The 14,191-nt window shown below is 44.8% G+C and overlaps 2 protein-coding genes across 4 annotated transcripts in view; one reads left to right on the top strand and one right to left on the bottom strand.

The window, feature by feature from the left end:
- Positions 1–14,191, top strand: part of METTL9 (methyltransferase 9, His-X-His N1(pi)-histidine) — a 325,352-nt gene that overhangs the window by 245,103 nt on the left and 66,058 nt on the right. The gene's annotated exons all lie outside the window — the stretch shown is intronic.
- The window catches only part of IGSF6 (immunoglobulin superfamily member 6), an 83,533-nt gene that overhangs the window by 51,522 nt on the left and 17,820 nt on the right, over positions 1–14,191 (bottom strand). For both annotated transcript variants that reach the window (XM_069645618.1, XM_069645619.1), the window contains exon 3: positions 1,422–1,531. In XM_069645618.1, the coding sequence (XP_069501719.1) occupies positions 1,422–1,531 (110 nt within the window). The remainder of the gene's footprint in view (positions 1–1,421; positions 1,532–14,191) is intronic.

Below are 14,191 nucleotides of genomic sequence, written 5' to 3' on the forward strand. Positions count from 1 at the left end.
CATTATTCAGCCTAATTGTCTGACCCTGGTGATACTTATTAACGGCACTTGCCTGGCTGTTCCATCTGAAATCCTCCATAGCCCTCTTCTTCGTCTCTGTACCAGAGTGGTGTTTGGTGAGGTTTGCATTAAAGAAAGTGTGCAGAACTCTGTGTTGTCTCCTCCTCGTCTTGGTACTTGACTGATGTATGCCTTCATTAACAATGTAAGGCTTGGTACTTGGCTGATCTATGCTTATCTCATTTAAATGAGTATGTGTCCTCCTAGTTGGTCTCTTCCTCGTCCCAGTGTTGAGGTAGTATTTCTGGGGGACATTTGGGGGGGGGGGAAAAGGGAAAGGGCTGACTACAAAGGCTTGAGCGATAGCGGGTTCATCCTGGGGGGATAGCATGTCTCACCCCAGGACGTCCAAATCGACTCCCTAAATTACCTCAAACCAGGTAATCCTCCCTCGCATATCCACCCCCAGGGTCGGGATCCAAAAGCGATGGCCTTTCCCTGGTCACCTGAGAGGGGGATCCACGGGGAAAAGAAGTGAGGGCACCCTCAGGTTCCTCACAGTTCATAATATACCAAGAATTCAAGATGAATAATGAAATACTTAGGAACATGTTTCCCAGCAGTATTGATGGCAACAAAGCCGTAGTAATTAAAGAAAAGCAAATGGCAGATACGATGGGCTGCAGTGCTGAGTAAGCAATTGTAAAGCTGGAGACCTGCAGGATCTGTGTTCTAGTATGCTGAAACATGTGCAGAAAGGTTTGCGCCGGAAGCCCCACCACCTACTTGTAATATTCTGTGTCCTGTGCATTTCTATGTGGAATGAAGAATGCAAGACTATTTAAAGAATTCCACAAATCTTAAATGCATTTGCTGGCCATTGGTCAAGATATTCTAAAGGTTAATTTTGCACACGTATGATTTTTGGGATGCAAAACCAGCAACAAGGTTTCAGCCCGAGTTGCAGAGAAAATGATGGGTGTGGGGTGGGGGGGCTTGAAGGCAAGTTATACATAATATTTAAAAGAAAGTCAATATATTTGCAAAGCAACCAGTGGAAGACATCTGTGTATTTTTCTAAGCACTTACCGTCCTGCTGGCTCTGAGTGACTGAGAACCTGGAAGTTCAGCAGAACAGGCTTGCAATAGGATGTAGCACTTTACATGATGTGTTGCAAAACCAAATGTCTACAAGTCTTTATTATTTAAATTCCATTCCTTTGGAAGTTAAATCCCCCCCCCCTTCCTAACCATCTCCAAAGGTCCACTACTGCAAGCCCGGTTCTGCTCCACTTTCACCTTTACATTAAATAATCATGTTAAATGCACCATGATAAGTATTTGCCGCTATGAAAACTGTCCATACCATCTTGGTAGGCAAAAGGAGGTTTGCAAGGTCAAATGAACACATCTGAACTCACCTTGCATAGGAAGAACCAAATGCAGATTAGTGCAACGCAATACAGAAACAGCAGCACAGTCAGTACTATGAGCAGCACACGCCCTCGATTGATGGATATCGGTTGCCGCCCTTTGAAAATGACAATTAAAGGGTTAATGACATAGACATTTTTAAAGGGAGGTTTTCAGACCATTGACGAATTTGCAACATCCCTTAACCCCATCACTCATGTATTACGTTATTTCAAATGAAGACTGTCTTTTGGGACTGTAAAGAGTCTGCACAACTAATGGATCATACATTTCAAATGTCCCTTTCCTTTGCTACAGCAGCCTTTTGACCTCTTGGTGCATTCTGGTCTCATCTTCAGAAGGACGCACTAGTTGCAAAGACTCCTGCGCTGTGACTAGAAATGGAATTGGTATTTAAGATTTAGATTTTTGAAAAAACGACTGGATGCAGTACTCGTATGTCCTGCCCTCTTTCTACCTTACTTATACGATATCATTCCCAGGATGCAGATTGGTCCATACAGGATGCAATGCAACATTAATGATTTTAAAAAACCTGGAGCATGGCGCATGTACATGCATGCATCTTCCTCCTCTCTCCCTCTCCCCTGCTAACCTCCATTCTTTCTCTCCACCCTCCTTCTCCTCCCTTATTCTGCTCAGTTTTTGCTGACTGGTTGCCTGGTTCACCTCCAGAGCCTTACAGGTCCCAGGCTCCCCCGCCAGTCTTTTGCACGTGCCTCCGGACCGCTGCAATATGTCCAGCATTACTGCACTTTCAGCTTATGCTCCATGAGTGGGGGCAACCTCTCTGCACTTAACCCAGGGCCCTGCTGGACTGGACTTGTTTGTTCCCCCCACCTCCCTCGCACCTCTGTCCATCTGTCTGCATGCATGACCTAAATGTACTAGGACTAGTTAGTTTGCCTGTCCTGTGTCCCTCCTCCCTAGCTTGGTCACAACTGTCACACTTCAGCACTTGCACTAGGAGAAATGCTGTCGGGCCTAGTATGTTAATGTTAAAGTATATTTGTACCGCGCACTATCACCACCGGAGTGGTCCTCTGGCGCTCTTAGTATGCTAGTTTTTCTGTTAGATCATTCAGAAACTTCAAGAATGAATACTGTATTCCCTTGTTCCCTTCCCACCTTGAAGCGCTTTGTAGTACTCCACCTGCGTATAAGCACTGTATAAATAAACAATGTGTGTCCCTACTCTGCATGAATCCTCCTCCGTGCATGATTCAGGGCACAACCGCCAAACCTTTTCTTCCTACGGGCGGAGCAGGAGCATCAAGTGTTTGTGTGATTCTTCGTGCTTGAATTGTGTGTTTCTGTATTTCATGTGAAAAGGCCTTGGCTGAATCTGATCTGCACGTCTTAAGCTTGAAGTGCTTAGGCTGCAATCATTGTTTGGACCGACACAATGTAGTAATTGGAAAATCTGAGCCGGCATTCTCAACTTACTTATTGCATTCCATAATGACAATGTGCTGGTGGTCAGGCAAGAGACTCCTGGGCAGGGTTTAACCCCTTTTACAATTACCTTAGAATGAGATGGCTGTATGCTCGTATATATACTCATTGGAGGATATTCCGCGAATCGGTAAGCGTTATTACGCAGCGCTATCTTGGGCAAATGACGCAGTGGTAATGGCAAGGAACCCTAGAGCTTTGGAATCTCTGTGATACTCATACTGGGCATATGCGGTCTCGCAACTTGTAAATGGCAGGTCATGGTCCTTGGGGGTGAGGGGTATAAAACATCTTTTGTTTTACCTATGTGAGAAAAAATAACTGGCGTAAGAATATTCAATTATTTAGGAGTTCTCATGACCGTAAATCTTAACTTGGCAACCCTTTTAGCCAAATTACAATTAGTAATACAACAATCAAATCGAACAGAGTTCAGATTTTGTAGTCATTGTCGTGGCAAACTATTGCTCCCTAGGATTTAAATCTATACATTAAAATTCCTTACAATTGTGATCTTAGACTTTGGGTTTTGGGACTACCAGGATCCTTTAGTGTTGCAATAAAATGTGAATGCTATTTTGCTGTGCTTTCTGAGACTTTCTGGTGCCCCAGCTCTTTTGCCAGTGCATGTTGGAATCGGTATTGACTTTGTGGAATCCATTGTTTTCAAATAAATCCCATTATCCAAGGTGTACAATTATGGCTGCAGCAATTCTCTGAATTCTCTAAAATCTCTATTGCGAATTGGATGAGCAGTGTACAATGAATTACTGTCTAGTTGGTGCATGTAAAAAGGACCTTTAATCCATCAACCTTAAATGCCTGTATAGCTGTCCTTCTCCAATGAGAAAGGCAGAACATTTAGCATGTACATATATTCTTGAGCAGCTTCATGTGAGACTAGACGATGTTTTAGTGTAAGGCGTATCATTATCTGCCACCAGTGAACAAACCTGCTGACTTTCTTTTAATGAACCATTGATTAAGCCAGCACAATTTTATTACAAAGCTTACATTGTATTCCTTGATGTTAACCACAATCCTAGGAAAGTGCACGGGCAAAGAATCAAACGAAAATGGGTTCTCACTGTGCATCGAGTACAGAATCGCTCATGCATTTCGTAATCTCTTGCTTGAGATACGATATATGGAGATAGCAAATGCTGTCACCGTTTCTGACAACTAGAAGCTTCCATCAATGCAGGCCAGCTCTCCATCTCTTATGGTCCCAGATATGACAGCTGTGTATCTCTTAATCCCTGGACCTTGAGTTCACCCCAGATCATCTCAAACCAAGGCACTGATTAACTTTCATGATCAACTTTTTGATGCTCAGGGCAGACGCGCCCACCTGATTGTTGTTAATGTTTGATGGAGATTGTGGAACGAATAAGCCTGTATTACTTGCTAAAGTGAAAAAACCCAAATGTGTTTCTAAAATGTGTGTGCCATTTTATAAGCAGTGTTATTTGCAGATTGGTTGTCAGAACGCTGATTTCTTTACTGTGCTATTTTGGGGCCAGAATGTATCCTTCATGTCCCATTTATCTGTGATGGACAATGAATATTATTTCTGGAGCACTGAGCACGTCTCTGAATACATGTGTGGCTAAAGACAGGCGCACATAGCACTTTCTGATTGCTTTGCATACTATGACATACTCCTCATGTTCTGTTTAAGCCTGTTTTAATGTACTTTTATGAACATTTTATTTTGAAATAAAGTCACTCCATAAGCGAAGATTCGGCAGCGCAAAGCAGTCCTGTTTTCATTGACACCGGCATCACATTAGGCAGACTTTCGGCGACTCGCGGAATGGGCGGGCTCTTTGAGGTACCGTGACATGAGCTACTGGCTTTATAGTTAGGAGTGGGAGGGGGATCCTGTCAGACCTGACAATGCTGAGGCACCACTTCAGTGGCCTATCCCAGTTCTTTTTGCCTAGATGACTAAATTGCCACAAACACTTAGGATTTTCCCATATGGTGTGCTGATCCATCCACAGGTGTACCACCTCGACTCACCTCATTGTCACAAGGAAGCCAAGTACAGGTCGAGCCCTCCTTCTTTTTTTTTATCTTTCTTTTTTTCTCCAAACCCCATCAGCTGCTTTATTGTGGGCCCATAATCATTATAAACTAGTCGAGCCATAGTCTTCCACACAGACACACTTCCCCTTAAAGGAGGCTCAACAGGCTCAGTCCATGGCAGTAGGGACACAGTCGTAAAAGGGGGCAAATCTACCTTTGTGTTATTTTACGCATCCCATTTCAGATGCGAGTCGGCTGATCACTCCACACTTGTATTTCAACTGAGAGTGGATTGGCCGGTACTAAACCCCCTCTGCATGGGGTTTCCATCAACCACATATTCCCCTCTTTGAAGCACAGATGCCATAATAGCCTACTTCAGTCTGCATTCAGCACGTTGTCTGGCCTTAGCAGCGGGGCCTATCCTTTATTCTAGGGTGAAATTGCCTCCGCTGGATTGCTTTCTTGCACAGGTTTAGACCGATCATGACGTCCCCTCCTATGGGTGCTTTTTTTTTCAAAGATCCTATTACTTAGGTGGTTTGTCCAGCAACGCCTGCTCCTGTAGTTCCTCTTTTTTCACCTTCTTTACCCCCTGTGGTGCCTCCATCGTTTCGGACTTTACCACCTCTGAACGTAGTGCTTGCTCAACCTTACCTGGCACCTCCGGTTACCGTGGCTGAGCCAGACACCCTCCCTTATCCTCATCCACAAGAAAATGTGGGAACACTACAAAAGATGAGGACTTTTGCATGTGTTCCAGACATTCTACGAACACTAGCAGTTATGCAATTACAGGACCTGCAAACTGCAGAGCAATTCAAAACTAGTATTCTATCAGTGGTCCTGGCTTGGATCAAGAGAAGACTGGCATACCCCTGCAGCCTGATGCCTTTATCATGGCAAAGAGGCTATGGTGGAATCTGCACTTTACAGTACTGGCCAGCAGAGGAATGGATTATAAACACACAACCCCGGCATAAGAGAAATTATGTTTGAGGACAGTTCCACTGGCCCAGTGGACAGTAGCAGCTGTAGCCTTGGCTCAAAGTAGGGGCTTGTCATCTTCATCGTATGCAGTCGCTTCCACCCCCTCGGATATGGAGAAAAGTGTGCGGCCCCATATGGAAAAAGGTTTACCTCTGCAACGCCCCTCCACCTCTGACAGGCTAATGCTGATGCCATATTAGCAGCCTATAATCTGAAGCTCTGCCAGGACATCAGAGTTCAAGGTAGGCCTATCGGCTACAAGCGGGAGTCCTATCTAGTCTGTTTTGAAGGTGCCAAAAAGGTTTCTCCGCTTTACTGGTGTCTTCTGCAGAGCATGTCGAAACAGCCTGAAATAAATATTCATAGAGCTTGGTGTGCACACATCTGCATGGCTGAAAAGCACAAGGTTGGTGCCGGAGGCTCAAATGTAAGGTCTGTCTGCTTTAATGGGCAGAAACCTTTCCAAACTTCCCCAGATGTACAATGGGCCAAAGAAAACAAACACACTGAAGTCCAATTTCTCTTGGAGTCATTACTGCAGAACTGGCCTGTAAACCCTTTAAATCCTCTATTCAGAGGTGAAACTCCACTTTTTTTCAACAAGGGGAGGCCCGCAATGGCATGTCTCCCTCTTTTGAACAGATGAACCAGTTCAGTCTTGCACCTTGTTCCAGGTCTTCCAAGACCTCTTGAATTCTATGGGCCTGCAACTGCTCTGCATTATCTGGAGTGGGGACTCCTTTGTGCCTGTATGTCTTGCAGCCTCATGTGATGTACAACTTGCTGTGCAACATCGTTGACTTCATGTTCTGCTGTTGCTGCTTTCCACCAGGGACAGGGACCTTGCCATAACTGAAGGCCTTTTTCCGCCTTCACAGTTCACCAAGACTGCATCTCCTGGCTGTTCATTGTTGCACTGTTTCCTCATTGTGCGTGCTGTACAAGAGGTCCTTTGTCACTGGCTGGAACGTCCAAAGTCGAGTTCCTGGTGGTACCCATAACAGTGAGGTCAAGCTGACCTGGCAGAGGTGTCAAACGAAGCCACAATACGATCATAGGTGCAAGTGACAACTTGAGAAGTAGAGTGTCCATCCGGAGGAGATGCTAAGACTGAAGGCAGGAGGAGGTGATGACATCAAGGACCGACAGTGATACAGAGGAGGTGGTAACTGCAGCTGGCGAGATAGACTGAGAGATGGGGAAGGGAAAGGGAGGAGAGGAGTACTATCACCGAGAGAAGTGGGTAGTTTGGAGGTGGTAACATCAGACAGTGGAGACAGCACAGGGGGGGTAGGAGGAGGAGCAGGAGGAGTAGGAGGAGCTACATTTTAAAAGAAGCCTCTCCAGTGCTGGCTTCTTTGTTAATGTTGCTTCTATAGTGCTGTACACCAAAGCACTTTATACTATTTAATGGAATGGTAAAAAAATGCAATTATGAAGAAGATGCATGGAACCAAAGAAAAGACATCAAGAAAAAAGAGAAACCTTGTGGGCAGAAACTGATATGATCCAATAAACAGAAGAGATACATTCTGGCAATAATATGCACATGCTGGACAAAGTCAAGCGATCTCACACTGTGGGAGGCCTACTCTAAAAAAAAATACTGCAAGCCTGCAGACCAGGAAAGTAAGAAGACGAAGATGAAACAGTGTCCACGTTCTGGGCAGAACATTCTCAGCTACAGTACATTCCAATCCCCCCAGCCAAAATCCACCAGTCAATGCAGGCAATCTAAAGAACCAATTGGTTGGAATTCTCTGGTTCGGGACTCCCTACCTGCCGCGCACCTATCTTTGGAACACAGTATAGGTCAACCTGCAGCCTCACTCCTTGTTCGTCTCGGACCAACTCCAGAAAAAATGATGTATGAAATATTAAGAAACCACCAAGACGAAGTTAAAATCAGAAAATGTAGAAAATTTGCAAGGGATGAAAGAGATTACCAGGACAACAGAGTGTTCACCTTCCAACCCAAATTTCATAACATCCCGGGAACAAGCTCAAAGGAAAGTACACCAACCAGCTCCCCAGCTACATCAGACGCTGACGGCGAACCAGAACCAGAACAAGAGACGGAGGAGAATGAAGAACCAGCTGAAACTTTGGAAGCTGCAAACATACAAACAGGAAAGACAGCACCACGATTGTCTAGACAACATGAGATGAGTAGAAGCATTGGCTATAATTTCCTGGAATAAATTCAACGATGTAAGGAAGGAACACGCACACCACAACAGCAGCAACAACAAAAGAAACAGGTCTGTTTTTTAGACCCTACCAGGGGCAACGTACTGCCGACATTAGAACCAAGAGAGGCAAGAGAGCGGGCACCAAGAAAGCGCTATCAGATTGACAAGATCCAAAACACAATCACATGTAGCAATACCAGGACCACGCTCCTACTAACCAACCTCTCCAAGCACATCCTCTCAGAACCTGACATCGAAATCCTTAACAAAGGTCTTTCATTCGCTCCAGCTAACGACACCAACTATGTGGATGCACAGATAGATCTATTCAAATATACCAGGAAACTTAAATTAAAAAAAATGTTTGCGAACAAATAAAATGGAAACCGGCCAGGACCATACCGACACCCTTGAGTATCATAGACATTGAAAACCTTGAATATACTCACCTACTAACCACTTTGGATCAGGCGCCTAACACAGAATCTTAAAGCATGCTTCAGACTCTGCAAGAACTTGATATTGAGGAAAGGAATCTGAAAATACCCGAAATAAAACTCAAATCTAAATTCACTCCCAACCTGCAAGGTGACAATGCCATTGAAATCTTTAGCCTGGCAGTTACAAGAGACCTTCAAGCATTAGAAGACAAGATGAAAACCCAACACTCAAGAGGAAGAGGCAACATCACCAATCAAGAGAGACTAGCACTGAAGGAACTACAAGAGAATCACCAAATCATAATCAAGGAAGCTGACAAAGGCGACAACGTTGTCATCATGGACAGAGGAGACTATGTACAAATGGCTCTCAATCATTTTACTAGCCCTGGATGCTATGATACAATTAATACCAATCCAACAAAGGAAATCCTAACACAAGCAAAAATATTGTTGACCAAATGGCACAAACGGGGACTCCTGTCTGACGATGAAATGAAATACCTTGACCACAGACATCCCAGGATGCCGACTATCTACTTTCTTCCCAAGATACACAAAGAATTCCACACCATACCAGAAGGACGACCCATACTGAGCGGAATGGGATGGATAACCGAGCCACTCAATACGTTAACAACGTACTAGCACCAGAAGTACCTAAGATAACGACCTTTCTACGGGACACGATGCACAGACTTTTAGTCCTACAAGACATCAAATGGAACAAAGACTATCTTCTAGTAACACTGGACGTCAAAGCCCTCTATGCATCCATTGACCACAAATTAGCTCTCAAAGCCATCGAATTTGCCTTCTCAAAAGCCTCTGCCAAGGAATTCTTGGAATTTTCTCTAACTAATACGGTCTTTTTATTTAACCAACAATATTACAGGCAAACCAAGGGCATCGCCATGGGGGTAACCTATGCACCATCAGTGGCCAACTTATTCATGCATCACTATGAACAGGTGCATGCCTTTGCCAACCAAGACTTCTATCAACTCATACACACCTGGATGCGCTACATAGACGACATTCTGATGATCTGGTGCGGTGGCTGTTTTCACTTACCAATGGGTTATGACTGATGTTATACATCACTGTTCTTTCATTTTTTATCGTATGGAGTTGCATAAGCAATAATAAAACAAGTTTTAATGTATAAAGAAGACTTTTTCTAATCTGACCATGAAACCAGTTCTTTATGCAATCGCTACATGCATGGGCCAGTGAAGCCCCCCAGCGCCCATCATCATCATCCACAGTTTGTCATCCCAGTATCCAATCTAAAGAACCCACAGCAGAAAAAAAGGCATCAAACCTCCCCACTATGCCATACAGACAGTGCTTCGATGGCAGATGCTCCTGTGCAGGCCTCGAACAACTTGTAATGTCACTCCACCTCCGCTCTGCAGGCAAGTTGGTAGACCACATCCATAGGGCACAGAAACCAGGGCCCAAGTCGGACACTCCACGAGGCCACAGATGCAGCCATGCTCCTCTCAATCAGCTCCCATGTGACAAGCACACCAATTAGCACCGGCTCAACATTGTGGCAACCCCTAGTCTCTTTCTCTTGGTGATTTAGATTTGTATTTACACAACAGTTTTTAGCGTTTCGTGACCGCAGGATATAAAAATACAATTGCACAGATGACACGCCAAGAAAAGTACATTAAGTACAATACACCCTAAAAAAAAAGCCACATAACCTACACATGCTCATTAAAATGCTTCACAAAAACAGTGCTGACATAAAACAACTTCTGAGGACTTGCACATATCTATCCACATAAAAGGCTGAGAGCAGGGAGAGAGAAAAACTATTTTAAGGTCCTTGTTCGCAGCGGAAGATCACCGGCATGCCAAAGCAGCCAGAGCTCAGAGACTGCCCCTCTTGATTGCTCTCTGTCGACAAGCCCCGGATAAAAAAAATGCCGTTGCTTTGGAAATATCTCTATCGAAGTAACCTAAGAGAAAAGACAAAGCAGCACTTTTCCAGGAGACCATCTCTCCTTCGGGGTTTGATACTTTGAACCCTTAGGGACCCATGCAAGAATGTCGCCTTTTAGCGGCCTCCAGCGTACATGTCCACAATGTGCGCTCTGCCCACAGCGTTCCGGCCCTGCTCTGCCCGCAGCTGCACATAATCCAAATGGAGCAGCGGCTCATCAATGCCACAACATCATGAGGAGCAACTCAGTTGGCGCTGGAGCAGCGTGACGCAGATTGGCGTATCATGATAGCTCCGCCTGTCAGTGTTGGGCAGGATATTGTGTTGCTCCCATGATTCAAGGTTATCCAATCAGAGTGAGTCTTATGTACAATACCCAGGAAAGCCTGCAACTCCAGTTATCAGAAGATGGGTTTGGGTAAACCTTAAAACCTGCAACCTCCAGAGCATCTTAAAGTGGTAATGAAACCTCTTTCTGGACAGTGAGGACAGAGGACATTCAACAGTCCTGAGATCCCAGGGAACCGGGCAGGACGTTGTGCTCTTCTCACAGGGGGGAAACCGAAAGCCTGCTTAAATCAAGAAGACCCATCTTCACCACTTTGTTTGGGAAGAATTCAATTTTCACTATAAATTGGCCCATTTGTGGTTAAACCCGTCATGAAAGTTGTTGTTAAACTTGAGCGTTTGGTCTTGGGCCAGGGGAAATTCTGTGATGGTGAATATATAGAACTGTTTTTACATGGCTTGGAGTTTATTGAAGTTAATGCTACTTTCTTGCTGTAATAAATTATTTGCGATGCCTGTGTGGACAATCCATTGTTTGACATAGAGGGCTGCCAATGAGCAAGAACTAACAAACCCCAAGTCCCACATCAGACCCAGGTGTAGGGCCTTTCCACTAATCCCCATAACAAACCAGTTCCCTTAGGGCCAGAGGGAGGCTGAAAGACTGGGTCATGCCCTATAAAAGGAAGGGGCTGTGGTGAGTTTAGAGAAGGAGCTCATTTGGATACAGCAGACCGAGGGCAGAAGGAGCTGGAGCAGGAGACAGGCTACCTAAGCGGTTCAAGTGGCTAGGAAGCATAGGTCCCAGGCAGCTGCAGTAATGAGGAAATGGGAGGCTGGAGGACGGACTAAGGGGGTTGGGAAGAGAGAGCTAGGAAACTGGAGAGGGAGAGACCTTCAAGGGTGGGTAGCGAAGGACCCATGAAGCTGGAAGAGAGAAGCTGCGACATTAGCTCTGATAACAGAAGTGTCTACGGAGGAGGTGGCAATTAAGGCTAAGCAAAAGGGGGTGAGAGGAACCCCAGCGCACAGGGTGAAGACGCCAGCCCTTAGTATAATGGTACCTGAGGGGGAATTTTCTAAACTAAGAAATTAGTGAACAGTGAGGCGACTTTTAAAGAGTGATCAGAGTAGAGAGGTGAAGTAGGGGGCGGGGAATTAAAACGAGGAAAGGAATAGAGGGAGGAGGTGAAGACTGAGAGAAGATAAAAGTGGAAGCTTGGGATGGATGGATGGATGGAGGTACAAGCCCAAGATGAAGCATTGAGGAAGAACAGGAGGAGGAGAAGAATAGGGTAAAGATAAAGGGGTGGAAGGAACAAGAGAGGGTACCCAAAGTACCAGCTCTTGAAGTGAAGGCACTACAAGGAGGAGAGAGAGTTTGGGTTTGAAAGGCTGTAGAACCACGACTCTGATTGTTCTAGGGTGGTCTCCTGACTTCCTTCGGCTTGCTTAGTATGACACCAACTACAGACTAAAAGCATCATGCTGCAGTGCAAACCTGAGACCCGGGGGACTCCGTCGCCACACCCTGACAGTACATGCTAGCTGCCAAAGAACATTGCCAAGGAGATTACCATAGACTTTGTTGATTGAAACAGAGCGAGCAACAGTAAGAGTTGAGATTTTTATTTTTTCCTTGGAATTCTTGTGCTCTTTTTGAGGCACTTGGCACATACCTCACATTTGATTTTATAGCAAGCTGCCGGGGAGCACTAGCGCCAGGTCCCAACAAGACTGGAGTCATTTTGGCCACTTTGAATTTCCCCAAAGACACGGATACCTTTCTGGCCACATTTCAGCTACTTTAATGCATATTTTTGAACACGAGGAAAACTGATTTAGTTGGGGCTTTGCGCACTTCATGATAATTGGTCTCTCAGAACTGTGTACCAAAAGTAGTTCTGAGAAACCCTTCTAACAGTACTACCCTTCTTCCACCTTAAAGATAGCCGGTAAGATGGCTCAGCGGGTTGAGCGCTCGCTGCTGCAATATTTTTGTGATCTGCAGGTCGCAGGTTTGAATCCCGGCAAGGCCAACTCAGCCTTTCATCCTTCCGAGGTTGATAAATGAGTACCAACTTCGGTTGGGATGATAAATGTATGTAAATATGTTCTCCGTAAAGCGCTTTGGGTTAAGGTGCTATATAAATAAGACATCATTATCATTATTAAAGAGAGCTTGTAATACATCTCTCTGAATTTAAGAGCTTATAGTTGGCACCAGGAGGATGTACAAGGAAAGACTATATTGGGCATACTCGTACACTGCTTGCACCCAGCATAATCTTTTTTTAATCATTCAAGTTGCTTCGCATCATGATATGGTTTTGTCCCTTTCCCCATGATGATAACCCATAAGTAGGTTTTCTGGATTTAGGTTTTACCTGATAAAACCCCACCAAGATTAAATGTTCGATTAAAAGTGTAAACTGTTAAAACACTATTTTCATGCTTACTGGCTGTAGTTTTGTGTCGTTTACATGTTGGCAATTGTTTCCAGGAGAGGTCTGCAGCAACTACAGTTCTAAGAGGGCCCTGCAGGGAACATTCACTGATTGATATTATGAGCCGAATGTAGGGATTTTTAAGTTTGTGATACTCGTGGATCAGCATATCTGTAGAAAGGCTGCCTGTGTTTTTTCTTTTTTTTACTGCCATTTTGTTTTTTTGGCATCTACTTTTTGTTGAAGCAACCGTAGCATCCATCTGTGCAGTGTTGTCAGAAGTGCCTAGAGGTTCTTTCATTGTTTCTTTTCTTTTCCTGATGATCTCTCGCAGTTACCAGGGCAGGGGGATACTTTTTAATCCTACCTGTGTTTTCTCTTGTGAGATCAACACACACACCACCCTATGTGGAGTGCGCAGGGGTTACAGTTGTATCCTTTTTCGCGCCCCTCCAGTAAAAATGCATTATTAGTGACAAGCCCATTGTACTTTTTTAAGCAACTTTTTTTGTACTTTCTATCGCACTGCACTCGCAGCCCCAATAAGGCACATAAGGCGCACCATACAAAAAATAGTGGAGTTACTTTTTTAATCCCTGAACAAGATGACTTGTCCTTTCTGGACTCTACTTCTACCATTCCGGGTGGGGGAAGGTCCCTTTGTCCTTGGTGGGCTTCTCATGGAAAGCCTGTAAAGATTCCCTGAGTGCCTGGAAGGACAGAAAGTGGGGGAGGTCGACCAAAACTCCTTTGCCTCTTGCCCTGCAGTATCCCTGGCTGAAACCAGTTCAATGAAGACAACCAGCCTCCCAGTTCGGACAGCCACCTCCAAGTTTGAATAGTGCGTGGAACATAATTGGTGGACTCATCCGGTGTTCCTGCTCTCACCTGAATAAATCCTGAGGTCCTCCAGCAGAAACTCAGTCGACCTCTGGAACAAGAAGATTCTGAAGAGGA

Source organism: Ambystoma mexicanum, chromosome 2p (genome assembly GCF_040938575.1).
Source record: "Ambystoma mexicanum isolate Mex_15411 chromosome 2p, UKY_AmexF1_1, whole genome shotgun sequence".
NCBI classification, from domain to species: domain Eukaryota; kingdom Metazoa; phylum Chordata; class Amphibia; order Caudata; family Ambystomatidae; genus Ambystoma; species Ambystoma mexicanum.